Consider the following 17,315-nt stretch of genomic DNA (forward strand, 5'->3'; position numbering starts at 1 on the left):
AAGATCTAGTCATGGTTTACGCATTTCAGTTTGTTATCTAAATTTAAAATGGTCTCATCTTTTCTCCCCCATGATATATATATATATATTTTTTTTTTAGATGTTGGGGGTAGGAGTTTATTAATTTATTTTATTTATTTTTGCTGTGTTGGGTCTTCGTTTCTGTGTGAGGGCTTTCTCTAGTTGTGGCAAGCGGGGGCCACTCTTCATCGCGATGCGCGGGCCTCTCACTGTCACGGCCTCTCTTGTTGCGGAGCACAGGCTTCAGTAGTTGTGGCTCACGGGCCTAGTTGCTCCGCGGCAGACCAGGGCTCGAACCCGTGTCCCCTGCATTAGCAGGCAGATTCTTAACCACTGCGCCACCAGGGAAGCCCCCCCATGATATTTTTTAATTGAAAAATTTACTGAGATAAATGTAGATTCATGCAAACTTAAATAATACAGAGTAATCCTTTGTACACTTGGCCAGTGCCTCCAAATACCATTTTACAAAATTCATAGTATAATATCACAACCAGCATATTGACACTGACATGATCTACCAATCTTGTTCAGATATCCCTAGTTTTACATATCCCTAGTTTTACTTGTACACACTTGTGTGTGTCTGTATATATTAAGTTCTATACAATTATATCAATTGTGTAGGGTTCATTTATATAGCACCACAGCCCAGGTACTGAACAAGTCCAAAAACCATAAGAATCTCTCATGCTGCCCTTTTATAAACACAACCTCCTTCCCACATCCCCTCCCTGCACCTCTAACTCTAAGCCCTGGCAATCACTAATGTCTTCTATTTCTAAAATTTTGTAATTTCAGTAATGTTATAAGTTGAATTGTACAGTGTGTAATCTTTTGGGATTAGCTTCTTTCTGCTCAGCGCATTCCCTGGAGATTAACCCACGTTGTATGGCCATAGTTCATTCCTTTTTATTGCAAAGCCATGATCCAAGGTATGTATTGAAGTTTAACCACTTACCTGTCGAAGGACATCTGAGCTGATTCCACTTTTTGACTATTATGAACAAAGCTGCTGTGAACATTTGTGTATAGCTTTTTGAGTGAATGTGAGTTTTCATTTCTCTGGGATAGACACCCTGGAGTGCAATTGCTGGGTTGTATGGTAGTTCCATACTTAGTTTTTTTAAGAAATTACCAAACTCTTTTCAGAGAGGCCATACCATTCTACATTCCCCCGTGATATTTTGTGTGTGTGTGTGTGTGTGTGTGTGTGTGTGTATGAAGAATCCAAACCAGTTTTTAAAAATAGTCCCACCTACATTTTTATTTGTTTGATTTTTTTTACCCGTAAAAGTATCATTGAGTTTGTTTCTCTACCTCCTGAATTTCCTGTAGACTGGAGGTTAGGGCTAGAGGTTTGATTAAAGTTAGGTTAGATTTTTGTTGTTGCATCACATGAACCCTAAGGAAGTCAGAGTGTGCTGGTGGACAGCAAGTCTCTTTGAACAGTGATTAAACACGACACAGCACAGACTCAGAATGACAGCAAACATGTATCAAGGGCATTGGGGTATTGTGCCATGAACCCTGAAGAGTGAAAGGTGAGGATCAGATTCCTGCCCCCAAAGAACTCTATCTTTTGAAATTAACAACTAATTCTAATAGTGTGAGCCCACTAATAGGGATATGCCAAGTAGCAGCTTGGAGACAGCAATTAATTCTGCTTTGGGGGTATGTGTATGGGGTTATAAAACTTAAGGCTGAACTCTGAGGTGGCCTTTGAATAAAAGAAAAATAGATTCCATATAGAATGGCCATAAGTAATGATCCTGAGGTGTAAAGGGCATTTTGGAGTCCCTGGTTTTACATATTATGGAATTAAAATTTTGTGGCCAATAAAGAAACTCTGAAAGTTTGTATGCTTTAAAAGGTAAGCTGTATTAACACTGGAGCAGTGGAAAGAGTGGATGACAGCAGGCCAGGAGACCCATGAGTAAACCATTCCAGGCATCTGTGTGTGAGATGTCCTAGACGAGGTGCCACAGAGAGAAAGAGTAGGGTTCAGATATTTAGGGTTAGAATTCAAAACTGTGTCTGAAGTTTTAAGCTTTTGTGGATATGACATTGCTACATTAACTACGTTTGGAACATATTAGAGGTCTGAGAGGGAAGATGAATATTAACGTGTTGTGTTATGAGTCTATGGGACAGTCGAGTAAAGATGTCCACGTAGACTGTTGGAAATATAACATCTGGAGCGCAGGGGATAGTGTAAGGAGGTGTAGGGAGAAGAGGGCTTATGATGGGTTAAGGGGCAGGCAAGAAACGAACCAAGTTCAATCCCCGTGCTGAGGAGCCTTGTTGTCCACAAGCTTGCTCTGACTTCCTTCAAAGGGAGACTTAAACGGCCTGGGCAAGGACTTGCCGCTGACCCTGCAGGCTCGCTTAACTAGCACGCCCCCAAAGCTAGCCTGGGGCAGAAGCCTGGCGCGAACGTGTGGGTCACGCGGAGCGCCGGTGGGTTGCTGCGTGCACAGGAAAAGCGTGGGAAAGGCGGGGAGAGGGCTGCGCCTGCGCAGTAGCAGGTCGTCGGTTGGTTAGTGCGCAGACCTGCCCAGCTGTGGATGGAGGGATGGAGCCGCCCCGAGACGTGCGCAAGGTTTCCAGCACAGCACGTAACCGCAGCGGGCGGGTCCATTCCCTGTACACAGCCCCGATACTTCAGAGGATTCCCCGTATCAACTTGGAAAACACACATGCTAGAGGGTCGGAGTTCTCTTCTGCAACCCGTAACATCCAGGAGCAGGGCAAGACCTTGAATAGGCCCAAAGACGAGGCCAAGGATGGTCCTGGGCACCGGCTGCTGAATGTAAGTGGGGGGCCTGGTGGAGGAGTTTGTCCCCTACCAGACCACCTAGAGGGTTGGGAAGGACCAAGGGGTCAATGCGTGCTGATGGGAGGGAGGGAAACATGCGCTCGTTTTGGAGAGCGGTAACACCTGAGGAAAAGTTTACTTGTGGGACCCTGACAGTTATTTAATTGGTCAGAGCCCCGTTTTATTAATTGTTAAGTGAAGACAGTAATTACTACCTACCTTAGAGGGTTGTCTGAAAAACTAAAGGAGGTAGTGATATGAAGGACTTAATACAGTCCAAAGTAAAGAGTTAATAAATGTTAGCTGCTGTCATCATCATCATTATCATCATTGGGAATTCATTTGTATGGTTGAAGGGCTAAACTCCAGAAACCTTAGTTACCTCTGTTTTCAATTCCTGAGGTTCTTACAGATAAACCTGTAGGAGCAAAACTCTATCATATCTGCAAAGTGATTTATTGGCTTCCTGTTCTTAATGAGGTAAATTTGTTTTTGAAGTGTGTGAAACTCTTGAGTTTAATTACCATTTAATGGTACTGCCAGAGCATAGAGGAAATGGAAAAGAGGAATCAAGTTGAAACTCACTTTTTCAAAGTTTGTTAGAGCATTATTAGGAAATTTTACATTCTCTATTGGTCTTAAGTTATTAAAAAATAGTACAGTATTTATCAGGAAACAAATGGTACACAAGAAGGTGATGTACTTTTCTATAAATTTAAGGAGTTGAATTACTTGATGTGTAAAGTACCGTCTTAATTCTAAAAACTTAGAATCTTGACTCACTGTTATGATAAATTGAGAGCATATTAAGGTTTAGCTTTAGGATAATACAAGAAAAAATTGCAGAGTTTGTGTTAAGAGAAGTATGTTTGGAAATCTAGGCCATAGGAGGTGCTTGTTGTATGTCCTCTTAAGGAATTTGGACTTTTATTCTGTAGAATGGTGGTTTCCAATTTTTTTGAGTATGAGGGTACCTTTTTGTTGTTTAAAAAAAGAAATCTCTCCACAATAAAAGTAGCTGGCTCTTTAGTATCTGCTGACTGGGAAAATCTATAATGATAAAAAAGCTACCATGTGGCAGTGTTGTTGATGGAATTTGCTAATAGATAAAACAGCATCTACATACATTCAAAAAAGAGTAGGGCACATATATGCAAGGTACATTGTTTACCCGAGTTTGGTTTCCCAAATTATTTGACCATAGAATATTTTAACATTTTGGTAGAACAGCAAAAAGAATTTAGGAAATTAAATGTGCACTTGGATTTAGTTATAATGATCTCATAAATGAATTCTTTTCAGATACAGATCCAGAGGAATGAGTTTACGTGACGTAGATGTTTATTATACAGTAAACTTAGAGTAATATGATAACTATATGCTATTTAAATTATTATAACAACTACTATAAGATACATGATGTAGATCGTTGAACATGGAATGGATGACCCTCTTCAATTTAGTAAATGCTGTCTATGCATCAGTACACCACAGATGGAACTTATATATTTGGCAAAAGGTCGTCTTTTCTATGACTTCTTGGCGTGTGTGTGTGTGTGTGTGTGTGTGTGTGTATGTATGGCACATGATTTCTTGAAAGCGGATTATCATAGGGTAATAAGAACAGCTATATAAATATGTCTGGTATTTTCTGTACAAAATGTTTAGTAATTTCTGTACAAGTTTTTTAAAACTTGGAAACAAATACATCTCTCAGAGATGTCTCACATCTCTCAGTATATTTGGAAAACAGTAATTTGTAGATAGTGCTTAGAACACATTTGATTTCAAGTATATTCAAAGTTGAGAACCACTGCTACAGGTGATAGGAAACGGTTGGTTTTAAGCAGGGGGATGACATGGATCAGATGTGCTTTGCTGAAAAAATAGTTTTGGCTATCAGGATTTAAGGTGAGATTACAGACGTAGTGGGGAGCGAGGCCAATAAAGTAAGATCTCTGAAGGGATGGAAAAGTATGGGCTCTAGAGTACAGGTGGAGGTGTTCTCCGGGGATAGGAAGAAGGGCATCTCTTCATCCAGAGCGGTGTTTATTTTATCTTTGGATCACCGGTGTCCAAACTTTCTGGGGGTGCTTGTTATAACCTAGATTCCTGGACCTCCACCTTAGACCTACTGAATCCAGAAGAGTGGGGGGCCTGGGAATATGCTCAGATTTTAAACTATCCCAAGTGATGCTTAGATTCATGCTTGAGAATTACTGCAGATAGAGGAAAAGGCTAGGCATTGATGTGGGGATTATACACTGAGGATGTAGGCTGCAGAAGGAGGCAAGTGGAGCTAGAAGAGTTTATAAACTGGGTGAAAGAGAAAGGAGGTCTCAATGAGATTTTTAAAAGGTTATCAAATGTAAATTACTGAGAGAACTGGAAGGATTAGCTAGAGATAGTGCTCAGATCAAGGGATATTGTAGTTGATGACTTTAGTGAAAATGTGGATAATCTATCCCTCACCTTGACATCAGTTCTTTGAATGGCCTTAATTCCTTTCAGCAGCTTACTGCAATTCTACGTCTTGGACCTTGCCTTCACTCTGAGTTTCACCTCCCAAATCCTGAAATCTGTTATGTTATTTCCCAATCTCTCATTATTTACTTTGAAATATGTATCAAGCTTTGTGCTAGACACTGAGGATACAACGGTGATCAAGACAGGCAAAGCACCTTCCCTTGGAAGCTAACATTTGAATTGTAGAGACAGTTACAGATTAGGCTGTTGTTCTAAGGAAATAAAAGGGCACTATGATAGAGAATCATTGTGGAGGGACAGATAGGACTTTGGATAGGTGATCAGAGAAGGCCTCTGAGGAGGTGGCTTTTAAGTGAAAACCTGAAAATGAGAAGAAGCTAGCCATTTAAGGAGTGGGGAGATGGAGGCGGAGAGCATACGAATAAACAAGTGTGAAGTTTCTATAGCTTGGACTGTTCATGGAGCATAGTGAATGAGAGGGAGAGTAGCATGAAATGAGGCCATAACATATCTTTTTGTATGTTTAAAGTCCCTTTTAAAATCTTTTTTTTTTTTTTTTTGGTGAATTGCCCATTTGAGTCATTTTCCTATCATTTTTCTTTTCCCCCTCAGTTTTTCAAAAGTTCTTTATTGGGGATATTAGATCTGCATCTGTGATATGTGTTACAAATATTTTCTCACAATTCAACAGTTGTCTTTTGACTTTTATGGTACTTTTTGCTATGCAAAAGATTCTTAATTTTATGAGGTCAAGTTTATAATCTTTTATTGCATCTGAATTTTGTGTCTTAGTTAAAAACTATTTACATATGCCCAGGTCATGAAGGAATTTACCTATTTTGCCTTCTTGTACTTGCGTATCATTTTTACATTTAGATTCCTGATTTATTTGGACTGTGTGGTATGAGGTCTGGATTTAATTTTTTTTCTTTTCCCAAATAGATGTCTCAACACCATCTATTTTTTAAAAAATCCATCTTTGCCCTAGTGTTTTGAGATGCCACCTGTATACATAAGTTTTATACATAAGCTACCACATGTATTTGGTTTTTTCTGGACTTCCTATTCTATTCCATTGCTGTTTATCAGTTCATGTACCAAGACCATACTACTTTTTTAAGCAAAGATATTGACTTTGTTGCAAGAATCTTTAACATGCTAAATGCCCTATGAATATTGAAGAAGGGAATATGGAATACAGCATTTCCCAAAGTCAGTCATTTTTAGAAAGCATTTCAAGTATTTCATGAATACACCTTGGGAAAAGTACTGAAGACCATACTATTTTATTTTAAAGACTTACAGTGTGTTTTAATGTCTGGTAAGACTGGTTCCCCACCCCTCCCCCTGCCCTTGTAGATTTCTTTTCCAATGATTTCCTGACTATTCTCCTTTTTTTTTTTTTTTTTTTTTTTTTTGCGGTACGCGGGCCTCTCACTGTTGTGGCCCTTCCCGTTGCAGAGCACAGGCTCCGGACACGCAGGCTCAGCGGCATGTGGGATCTTCCCAGACCGGGGCACAAACCCGTGTCCCCTGCATCGGCAGTCGGACTCTCAACCACTGTGCCACCAGGGAAGCCCTATTCTCACTTTTAATAAAAACACTTTATTATTAACTTGTTTATCTCAACAAGGAAGCTTGTTCTTTTAAAAATAAAGATTGCATTAAATTGATGTTAGGTAGAACTGACATCTTTATGATGTTGACCTGTCCTATCCAAGAACAAAGAGATGTCTTTTCATTATTCAAGTCTACTTTTGTGACTTTCAGAAGTGTTTTAAAGTTTTCCTCGTAAGAGTTTTGCACACTTGTTGTTAAGATTGTTCCTAAAGTGGGGCTTTTTCTACTTTATATCCTCTAATTATTTATGTATATTAAGGCTGTTGATTTCTGTATGTTAAGTTCATGTCCTTCTTCTTTGTTTAATTTTTTTAAACATTTGAGTTAGTATTGTTATTAATCTCTAGGATTTTAGATATACTATCAGATCATCTTCAATTAGAGATAGTTTTACTTCTTTTTTTCCAATTCTCTTGCCTTTAGTTGATTTCTCCTACCTAACTGCTTTGACTCATGCCACCAGTAACATGTTGAATAGTAGTGGAGACAGTAGGCAACCTTGCCTCGTTCCTGATCTTTGTAAATACCTCCAATGTTTCCCCACCAAATGAAATAGTAGCTTCAAGACTGGCTTAATTCCTATTTTCTTGAGTGTTTTAACAGGAAAGGGTGTTGAATTTTGTCAGAGGCCATTTAAACATGTATGGAGATAATTGCATAATTCTTCTCCTTACATCTGTTGATGTGGTGTTTTATATTAATAAATTTCCTAATATTGAACCAACTTACATTCCTAGAATTAATCCCACTTGGTTATTGCATATTATTTTCTTTGTGGTGCTGGATATTCTGTTTTTATTATTTTGTTTAGTATCTTTGTATCAGTATTTATGTTATATTCATCTATAATTTTCTTTATGGGTTTAGGTATCAGTGCTATGCTTCATAAAAAAATAAGAAAATTTTCTTTAGTGGTGCCATGGGATACCTAGTTTTTGAATTTGGTAGAATTCCCTGTGAAACCACCTGGTCCTGGCACTTTTTTGTGGTGATAGCTCATTGCTAGCTTCCTTCTATTTCTTTTATGGAAAGTGGTCTGTTTGAACTGTTTACCACTAACAGGATCAATTTTGTTAAATGGTATTTCCTTAGGAAATTATACATTTCATTTAGGTTTTAAAATATATTTGCAGATCTGCAAATAGTCTTTTATGATTTTTCAAAAGTCTTGTCCTTTCCTATTTGCATTTTATCCCCATATACTGATTAAGTTAGCTAGTGGTTTGTATATTTTGTAGGCTCTGTAGATCAGTTTGGGAATTGATTTCTTAACAGTATTGAATCTTTCTAGCCAAGAACATGGAATGTTTTCCATTCATTTAGATCTTTAATTTCACTCAGGAATGTTTTGTAGTTTTCATTGTACTAGTCACATTTCTTCTTTTAAATTTACTCCTAAGTATTTTATTATTTTGCTGCTATTTCTAATGTAATTGTTTTCTTAATTTCATTTCCAGGTTGTTCATTGCTATTATATGGAAATGCAATTGATTTTTATATTTTGTCCTTGTATCCTGAGACCTTGCTGAACTCATTTATTAGTTCTAGTAGTTTCTTTCTTCTTATTCTTTTTTTTAGTGGATTTCTTAGGAATTTCTATATACAGAATTTGTCACCTGCAAATAAAGACATTTTTACTTCTTTCTTTCAAATCTGGATACTTTTTATTTCTTTTTCTTATCTGACTGCACTGATTAGAACCTTTAGTATAATGTTGATTAAAAGTAGAGAGAGTGAACACTCTTGCCTTACTGATATTAAGGGGAAAACATTCAGCCTTTCACCATTGAGTACGACGTTGAAGAATTTCCCATCTATTCCTAGTCTGTTCAGAGTTTTTTATTAAAAATACATTTTGGATTTTGTCAAATACATTTTCTGCATCTAGTGAAATGATCATGTGATTTTTGTCCTTTACTGGACACATTTATTAATGTGGCTTTTTACATTAATTTTATTACATTGATTTTCAGATGGAAAAATCCCACTTTGTCATAGTATATGGACCTTTTTAATATGTTGTTGAGTTTAGTTTACTAATATTTTGTGGTGGATTTTTACCTCTGTATTCGTAAGGGTTAATGATTTGTTGTTTTCTCATCTTGTGATGTCTGTCTGGCTTTGGTATTAATGTAATACTGACATCATAGAATAACTTGGGAAGTGTTCTTTCCTCTTCTTTTTATTTTTTTTCCCTGAGTTTGTGAAGGATTGTTATTATTTCTTAAGTATTCTATAGAATTCACCAGTGAAACAATCTGGGTCTAAGTTTTTTTGTTTTTGTTTTGATTTGCTTGGTAGGAAGAGCTTTAATTACTAACTAAATTTCTTTAGCTGTTATAGGTCTTTCTTCTTGATTCAGTTTTGGTAATATGTGTAAGAATTTTTCCATTTAATCTAAATTGTCTAATTTGTTAGCATAAAACCGTTTATAGCTGTCAGTAGTTATCTTATATGGCAATAAACTTTGGAGATGCAGTGAAGTTTAGGATTTTGTGATGGGCAGATTATCTTGGATTATCTGATGGGCCCTACGTGTAATCACAAATGTCCTTATAAGAGAGAAGTAGAGGGAGATTTGGACACACTCAGAAGAGAAGCCAGTGTGATCACAAAGGTAGAGATTGGAGTGATGTGACCACAAGCCACGGAACACTGGCCAGTCACCAAAAGCTGGAAGAGACAAGAATGGATTTTTCCTTAGAGCCTCTAGAGGAATTATTGCCCTGCTGACGTCTGATTTTGGCCCAGGGGGACTGATATTAGACTTCTGGCCCTCACAAATGTGAAAGAGTAAATTTTTGTTGTTTAAGCTACCAAGTTTGTGGTGATTTTTTTCTTTTTTTCGGTATGCGGGCCTCTCACTGTTGTGGCCTCTCCTGATGCGGAGCACAGGCTCCGGACGCGCAGGTTCAGCGGCCATGGCTCACGGGCCCAGCCGCTCCGCGGCATGTGGGATCTTCCCAGACCGGGGCACGAACCGGTGTCCCCTGCATCGTCAGGCGGACTCTCAACTACTGTGCCACCAGGGAAGCCCCTAGTTTAGTATTCGTTTTTTTTTTTTTTTAAGTTTTGAATTTTATTTATTTTTTTATACAACAGGTTCTTATTAGTCATCAATTTTATACACGTCAGTGTATACATGTCAATCCCAATCGCCCAATTCATCACACCACCATGCCCACCCCACCCCCGTGGCTTTCCCCCCTTGGTGTCCGTACGTTTGTTCTCTACATCTGTGTCTCAACTTCTGCCCTGCAAACCGGTTCATCTGTACCATTTTTCTAGGTTCCACATACGTGCATTAATATACGATATTTGTTTTTCTCTTTCTGACTTACTTCACTGTATGACAGTCTCTAGATCCATCCACGTCTCAACAAATGACCCAATTTCGTTCCTTTTTATGGCCGAGTAATATTCCATTGTATATGTGTACCACATCTTCTTTATCCATTTGTCTGTCGATGGGCATTTAGGTTGCTTCCATGACCTGGCTATTGTAAATACTGCTGCAGTGAACACTGGGGTGCATGTGTCTTTTTGAATTATGGTTTTCTCTGGGTATATGCCCAGTAGTGGGATTGCTGGATCATATGGTAATTCTATTTTTAGTTTTGTAAGGAACCTCCATACTGTTCTCCATAGTGGCTGTATCAATTTACATTCCCACCAACAGTGCAAGAGGGTTCCCTTTTCTCCACACCCTCTCCAGCATTTGTTGTTTGTAGATTTTCTGATGATGCCCATTCTAACTGGTGTGAGGTGATACCTCATTGTAGTTTTGATTTGCATTTCTCTAATAATTAGTGATGTTGAGCAGCTTTTCATGTGCTTCTTGGCCATCTGTATGTCTTCTTTGGAGAAATGTCTATTTAGGTCTTCTGCCCATTTTTGGATTGGGTACTTTGTTTTTTTAATATTGAGCTGCATGAGCTGTTTATATATTTTGGAGATTAATCCTCTGTCGATTCATTTGCAAATATTTTCTCCCATTCTAAGGGTTGTCTTTCCGTCTTCTTTGTAGTTTCCTTTGCTGTGCAAAAGCTTTTAAGTTTCATTAGCTCTCATTTGTTTATTTTTGTTTTTATTTCCATGACTGTAGGAGGTGGATCAAAAAAGATCTTGCTGTGATTTATGTCAAAGAGTGTTCTTCTTGTGTTTTCCTCTAAGAGTTTTATAGTGTCCGGTCTTACATTTAGGTCTCGAATCCACTTTGAGTTTATTTTTGTGTATGGTGTTAGGAAGAGTTCTAATTTCATTCTTTTACATGTAGCTGTCCAGTTTTCCCATCACCACTTATTGAAGAGGCTGTCTTTTATCCATTGTATATCCTTGCCTCCTTTGTCATAGATTAGTTGACCATAGGTGCGTGGGTTTATCTCTGGGCATTCTATCTTGTTCCATTGATCTATGTTTCTGTTTTTGTGCCGGTACCATATTGTCTTGATGACTGTAGCTTTATAGTATAGTCTGAAGTCAGGAAGTCAGATTCCTCCAGCTCCGTTTTTCTTTCTCAAGAGTGCTTTGGCTATTCGGGGTCTTTTGTGTCTCCATACAAATTTTAAGATTTTTTGTTCTAGTTCCATAAAAATGCCATTGGTAATTTGATAGAGATTGCATTGAATCTGTAGATTGCTTTGAGTAGTATAGTCATTTTCACAATATTGATTCTTCCAATCCAAGAACATGGTATATTTCTCCATCTGTTGGTATCATCTTTAATTTCTTTCATCAGTGTATATAGTTTTCTGCATAGAGGTCTTTTGTCTTCTTAGATTTATGCCTAGGTATTTTATTCTTTTTGTTGCAGTGGTAAATGGGAGTGTTTCCTTAATTTCTCTTTCAGATTTTTCATCATTAGTGTATAGGAATGCAAGAGATTTATGTGCATTAATTTTGTTTCCTGCTACTTTACCAAATTCATTGATTAGCTCTAGTAGTTTTCTGGTGGCATCTTTGGGATTCTCTATGTATAGTATCATGTCATCTGCAAACAGTGACAGTTTTACTTCTTCTTTTCCAATTTGTATTCCTTTTATTTCTTTTTCTTCTCTAATTGCCATGGCTAGGACTTCCAAAACTATGTTGAATAATAGTGGTGAGAGTGGACATCCTTGTCTTGTTCCTGATCTTAGAGGAAATGCTTTCAGGTTTTCACCATTGAGAATGATGTTTGCTGTGGGTTTGTCGTATATGGCCTCTATTATGTTGAGGTAGTTTCCCTCTTTGCCCACTTTTTGGAGAGTTTTTATCATAAATGGGTGTTGAATTTTGTCAAAAGCTTTTTCTGCATCTATTGAGATGATAATATGGTTTTTATTCTTCAATTTGTTAATATGGTGTATCACATTGATTGATTTGCGTATATTGAAGAATCCTTGCATCTCTGGGATAAATCCCACTTGATCATGGTGTATGATCCTTTTAACGTGTAATTGGATTCTGTTTGCTAGTATTTTGTTGAGGATTTTTGCATCTATGTTCATCAGTGATATTGGTCTGTAATTTTCTTTTTTTGTAGTATCTTTGTCTGGTTTTGGTATCAGGGTGATGGTGACCTCATAGAATGAGTTTGGGAGTGTTCCTTCCTCTGCAATATTTTGGAAGAATTTGAGAAGGATGGGTGTTAGCTCTTCTCTAAATGTTTGATAGAACTCATCTGTGAAGCCATCTGGTCCTGGATTTTTGTTTGTTGGAAGATTTTTAATCACAGTTTCAATTTCCATACTTGTGATTGGTCTGTCCATATTTTCTACTTCTTCCTGGTTCAGTCTTGGAAGGTTGTGCATTTCTAAGAATTTGTCCATTTCTTCCAGGTTGTCCATTTTATTGACATGTAGTTGCTTGTAGTAATCTCTCATGGTCCTTTGTATTTCTGCAGTGTGAGTTGTTACCTTTCCTTTTCCATTTCTAATTCTATTGTTTTGAATCTTCTCCCTTTTTTTCTTGATGAGTCTGGTTAATGTTTTATCAATTTTGTTTATCTTCTCAAAGAAGGTATTTGATCTTTGCTTTATTGATCTTTGCTATCCTTTCCTTCATTTCTTTTTCTTTTATTTCTGATCTGATCTTTATGATTTCTTTCCTTCTGCTAACTTTGGGGATTTTTTTGTTCTTCTTTCTCTAATTGCTTTAAGTGTAAGGTTAGGTTGTTTATTTGAGATGTTTCCTGTTTCTTAAGGTAGGATTGTATTGCTATAAACTTCCCTCTTAGAACCTGTTTTGCTGCATCCCATAGGTTGTGCATCATCGTGTTTTCACTGTCATTTGTCTCTAGGTATTTTTTGATTTCCTCATTGATTTCTTCAGTGATCTCTTGGTTATTAAGTAGTGTATTGTTTAGCCGTCATGTGTTTTAATTTTTTACAGATTTTTTCCTGTAATTGATATCTAGTCTCATAGCATTGTGGTCGAAAAAGATACTTGGTACAATTTCAATTTCCTTAAATTTACCAAGACTTGATTTGTGACCCAAGATATGATCTATCCTGGAGAATGTTCCATGAGCACTTGAGAAGAAAGTGTATTCTGTTGTTTTTGGATGGAATGTCCTATAAATATCAATTAAGTACATCTTGTTTAATGTATCTTTTAAAGTTTGTGTTTCCTTACTTATTTTCATTTTGGATGATCTGTCCATTGGTGAAAGTGGGGTGTTAAAGTCCCCTACTATGATTGTGTTACTGTTGATTTCCCCTTTTATGGCTGTTAGTATTTGCCTTATGTATTGAGATGCTCCTATGTTGGGTGCATAAATATTTACAAGTGTTATATCTTTTTCTTGGATTGATCCCATCATCATTATGCAGTGTCCTTCTTTGTCTCTTGTAATAGTCTTTGTTTTAAAGTCTGTTTTGTCTGATATGAGAATTGCTACTCCAGCTTTCTTTTGATTTCCATTTGCATGGAATGTCTTTTTCCATATCTCACTTTCAGTGTGTATGTGTCCCTAGGTCTGAAGTGGGTAAAAGACACTCTCAGCAGCATATATACGGATCTTGTTTTTGTATCTATTCAGCCAGTGTATATCTTTTGGTTGCAGCATTTAATCCACTTACATTTAAGGTAATTATTGATATATATGGTCCTGTTATCATTTGTTAATTGTTTTGGGTTTGTTATTGTAGGGCTTTTCCTTCTCTTGCGTTTCCTGCCTAGAGAAGTTCCTTTGGCATTTGTTGTAAAGCTGGTTTGGTGGTGCTGAATTCTCTTAGCTTTTGCTTGTCTGTAAAGGTTTTAATTTCTCCATCAAATCTGAGTGAGATCCTTGCCGGGTAGAGTAATCTTGGTTGTAGGTTTTTCTCCTTCATCACTTTAAATATGTCCTGCCACTCCCTTCTGGCTTGCAGAGTTTCTGCTGAAAGATCAGCTGTTAACCTTATGGGGATTCCCTTGTGTGTTATTTGTTGTTTTCCACTTGCTACTTTTAATATTTTTTCTTTGTATTTAATTTTTGACAGTTTGATTAATATGTGTCCTGGCATGTTTCTCCTTGGATTTAGCCTGTATGGCACTCTCTGTGCTTCCTGGACTTTATTACTATTTCCTTTCCCATATTAGGGAAGTTTTCAATTATAATCTCTTCAAATATTTTCTCAGTTCCTTTCTTTTTCTCTTCTTCTTCTGGGACCCCTATAATTCGAGTGTTGGTGTGTTTAATGCTGTCCCAGAGGTCTCTGAGACTGTCTTCAATTCTTTTCATTCTTTATTCTGGTCTGCAGTAGTTATTTCCACTATTTTATCTTCCAGGTCACTTATCTGTTCTTCTGCCTCAGTTATTCTGCTGTTGATCTCTTCTAGAGAATTTTTAATTTCATTTATTGTGTTGTTCATCACTGTTTGTTTGCTCTTTAATTCTTCTAGGTCCTTGTTAAACGTTTCTTGTATTTTCTCCATTCTGTTTCCAAGATTTTGGATCATCTTTGCTATCATTATTCTGAATTCTTTTTCAGGTAGACTGCCTATTTCCTCCTCTTTTGTTTGGTCTGATGGGGTTTTGCCTTGCTCCTTCATCTGCTGTGTGTTTCTCTGTCTTCTCATTTTGCTTAAATTACTGTGTTTGGGGTCTCCTTTTCCCAGGCTGCAGGTTTGTAGTTCCCATTGTTTTTGGTGTCTGCCCCCAGTAGCCAAGGTTGGTTCAGTGGGTTGTGTAGGCTTCCTGATGGAGGGGACTAGTGCCTGTGTTCTGGTGGATGAGGCCGGATCTTGTCTTTCTGGTGGACAGGTCCACATCTGGTGGTGTGTTTTGGGGTGTCTGTGGCCTTATTATGATTTTAGGCAGCCTGTCTGCTAATGGGTGGGGTTGTGTTCTTGTCTTGCTAGTTGTTTGGCATAGGGTGTCCAGCACTGTAGCTTTCTGGTCATTGAGTGGAGCTGGGTCTTGCCGTTGAGATGAGATCTCTGTGAGATTTTCGCCGTTTGATATTACGTGGAGCTGGGAGGTCTCTTGTGGACCAGTGTCCTGAACTTGCCTCTCCCACCTCAGAGGCCCAGCCCTGATGCCTGGCTGGAGCACCAAGAGCCTGTCATCCACACGGCTCAGAATAAAAGGGAGCAAAGAAAGAAAGAAAGGAAGAAGAATATAAAATAAAGTTATTAAAATAAAAAATAAAAAAAATTATTAAGAAAAAATTTTTAAGAAGTAATTAAAAAGAAAAAGACAGATAGAACCCTAGGACAAATGGTAAAAGCAAAACTATACAGACAAAATCACACTCAGAAGCATACACATACACACAAAAAGAGAAAAAGGGAAAAATATATATATATCGTTGTTCCCAAAGTCCACCTCCTCAATTTGGGATGATTCGTTGTCTATTCAGGTATTCCACAGATGCAGGGTACATCAAGTTGATTGTGGAGCTTTAATCCGCTGCTCCTGAGGCTGCTGGGGGAGATTTCCCTTTCTCTTCTTTGTTCTCACAGCCCCCAGGGGCTCAGCTTTGGACTTGGCCCTGCCTCTGCGTGTAGGTCGCCTGAGGGTGTCTGTTCTTCGCTCAGACAGGAGCGGGTTAAAGGAGCAGCTGCTTGGGGGCTCTGGTTCACTCAGGCCGGGGGGAGGGACGGGTACGGAATGCGGGGTGAGCTTGTGGCAGCAGAGACCGCGTGTAGTTGCACCAGCCTGAGGTGCCAAAGGCAAATGACTCTTAATCTAGAATGTAGGTATCTTTTGAGTTCTATCTTAATTGAATATCTTCTCCCTCTATTTTTAAAACTTTGCCATAAGGAAAAACACTACCCTGAGGGGTAGCTGGTCCTCAGGACCTCAAATCCCTTCTTGGACCATGGGCCAACCAGCCTGTGAGGCTTGTCTGCTCACCCACCGGGGCGGGTGGGGGGCTGGGAGCTGAGCCATTCTATTGTTAATGGATATTTGGGTTGTTTCTATTTTTTGGCTGTGGTGAGTAATAGTTTGAAACATTCTTGTACATGTTATACATATGCCTACATTCTGTTGGGAATATATCTAGGAATGGAATTTCTGGGTCATTAGTATGTATATGTTCAACTTCAGTACAAAATACCAAAGAGTTTTTCAAAGAAAATATAACAACTTATATTCCCACTGGCAGTGTATTAGAGTTCTAGATACTCCATATCTTTCCACTTGATAGTGTCAGTCTCTTTATGGTTAGCCATCTGAGGGATGTGTTGTGGTATCTCTTTGTGGTATTAGCTTTCATTTCCCTGATGACTAATGAGGGTATGTTCCCTTCCAAATGATTATTAGCGATCTTATAACTCTTCTGTGAAGTGCCTGTTCAAGTATGTTCCCCATTATTCTGTTGTATTGTCTGCCTTTTTCTTATTAGTTTGTATAAATTTGTGTATACATTCTAGTTATAGGCCCTTTGTCAATTATACTAAACATGTTGCAAAAATCAGTCAGTGGCTTATGTTTTCACTTTCTTAATGGTGTCTTTTTGATAAGTAGAAGTTATTAAATTTAATGTAGTTTAATGTATCAGACTTTCTTTGTGTTTATTGTTCTTTGTGTTCTGTTTTAGAAATCTACTACCCCAACGTCATGGAAATATTCTCCTATATTATCTTCTAATTGCTTTTCCTTTCACATTGAGATCTACAAATTCACCTGTGACTGATTTTGTGTGTGTGTACTGTGAGGTACAAGTCAGGTCTTTTTTCCTTTTGATCTTTTCTTTTTTGTTCTCTTCCTCTCTCTCTTCCTCCTTCCCTCCCTCCCTCTTTCTTTCTTTCTTTCTTTTTTTTCTTTCTTTCTTTCCTTCCTTCCTTCCTTCCTTCCTTTCCTTCCTTCCTTCCTTCCTTCCTTCCTTCCTTCCTTCCTTCCTTCCTTCCTTCCTTCCTTCCTTTCCTTCCTTCCTTCCTTCCTTCCTTCCTTCCTTCC

The 17,315-nt window shown here is 38.0% G+C and overlaps 1 protein-coding gene across 1 annotated transcript in view; it reads left to right on the forward strand.

The window, feature by feature from the left end:
* Positions 1-2,596: 2,596 nt before the first annotated feature.
* C2CD6 (C2 calcium dependent domain containing 6) overlaps positions 2,597-17,315 on the forward strand; it is a 146,773-nt gene continuing 132,054 nt past the window's right edge. The window contains 1 exon segment of the mRNA XM_060302051.1: positions 2,597-2,833. Within this exon segment, the coding sequence (XP_060158034.1) occupies positions 2,597-2,833 (237 nt within the window).

This window comes from Globicephala melas, chromosome 7 (assembly GCF_963455315.2).
Source record: "Globicephala melas chromosome 7, mGloMel1.2, whole genome shotgun sequence".
Taxonomy (NCBI): domain Eukaryota; kingdom Metazoa; phylum Chordata; class Mammalia; order Artiodactyla; family Delphinidae; genus Globicephala; species Globicephala melas.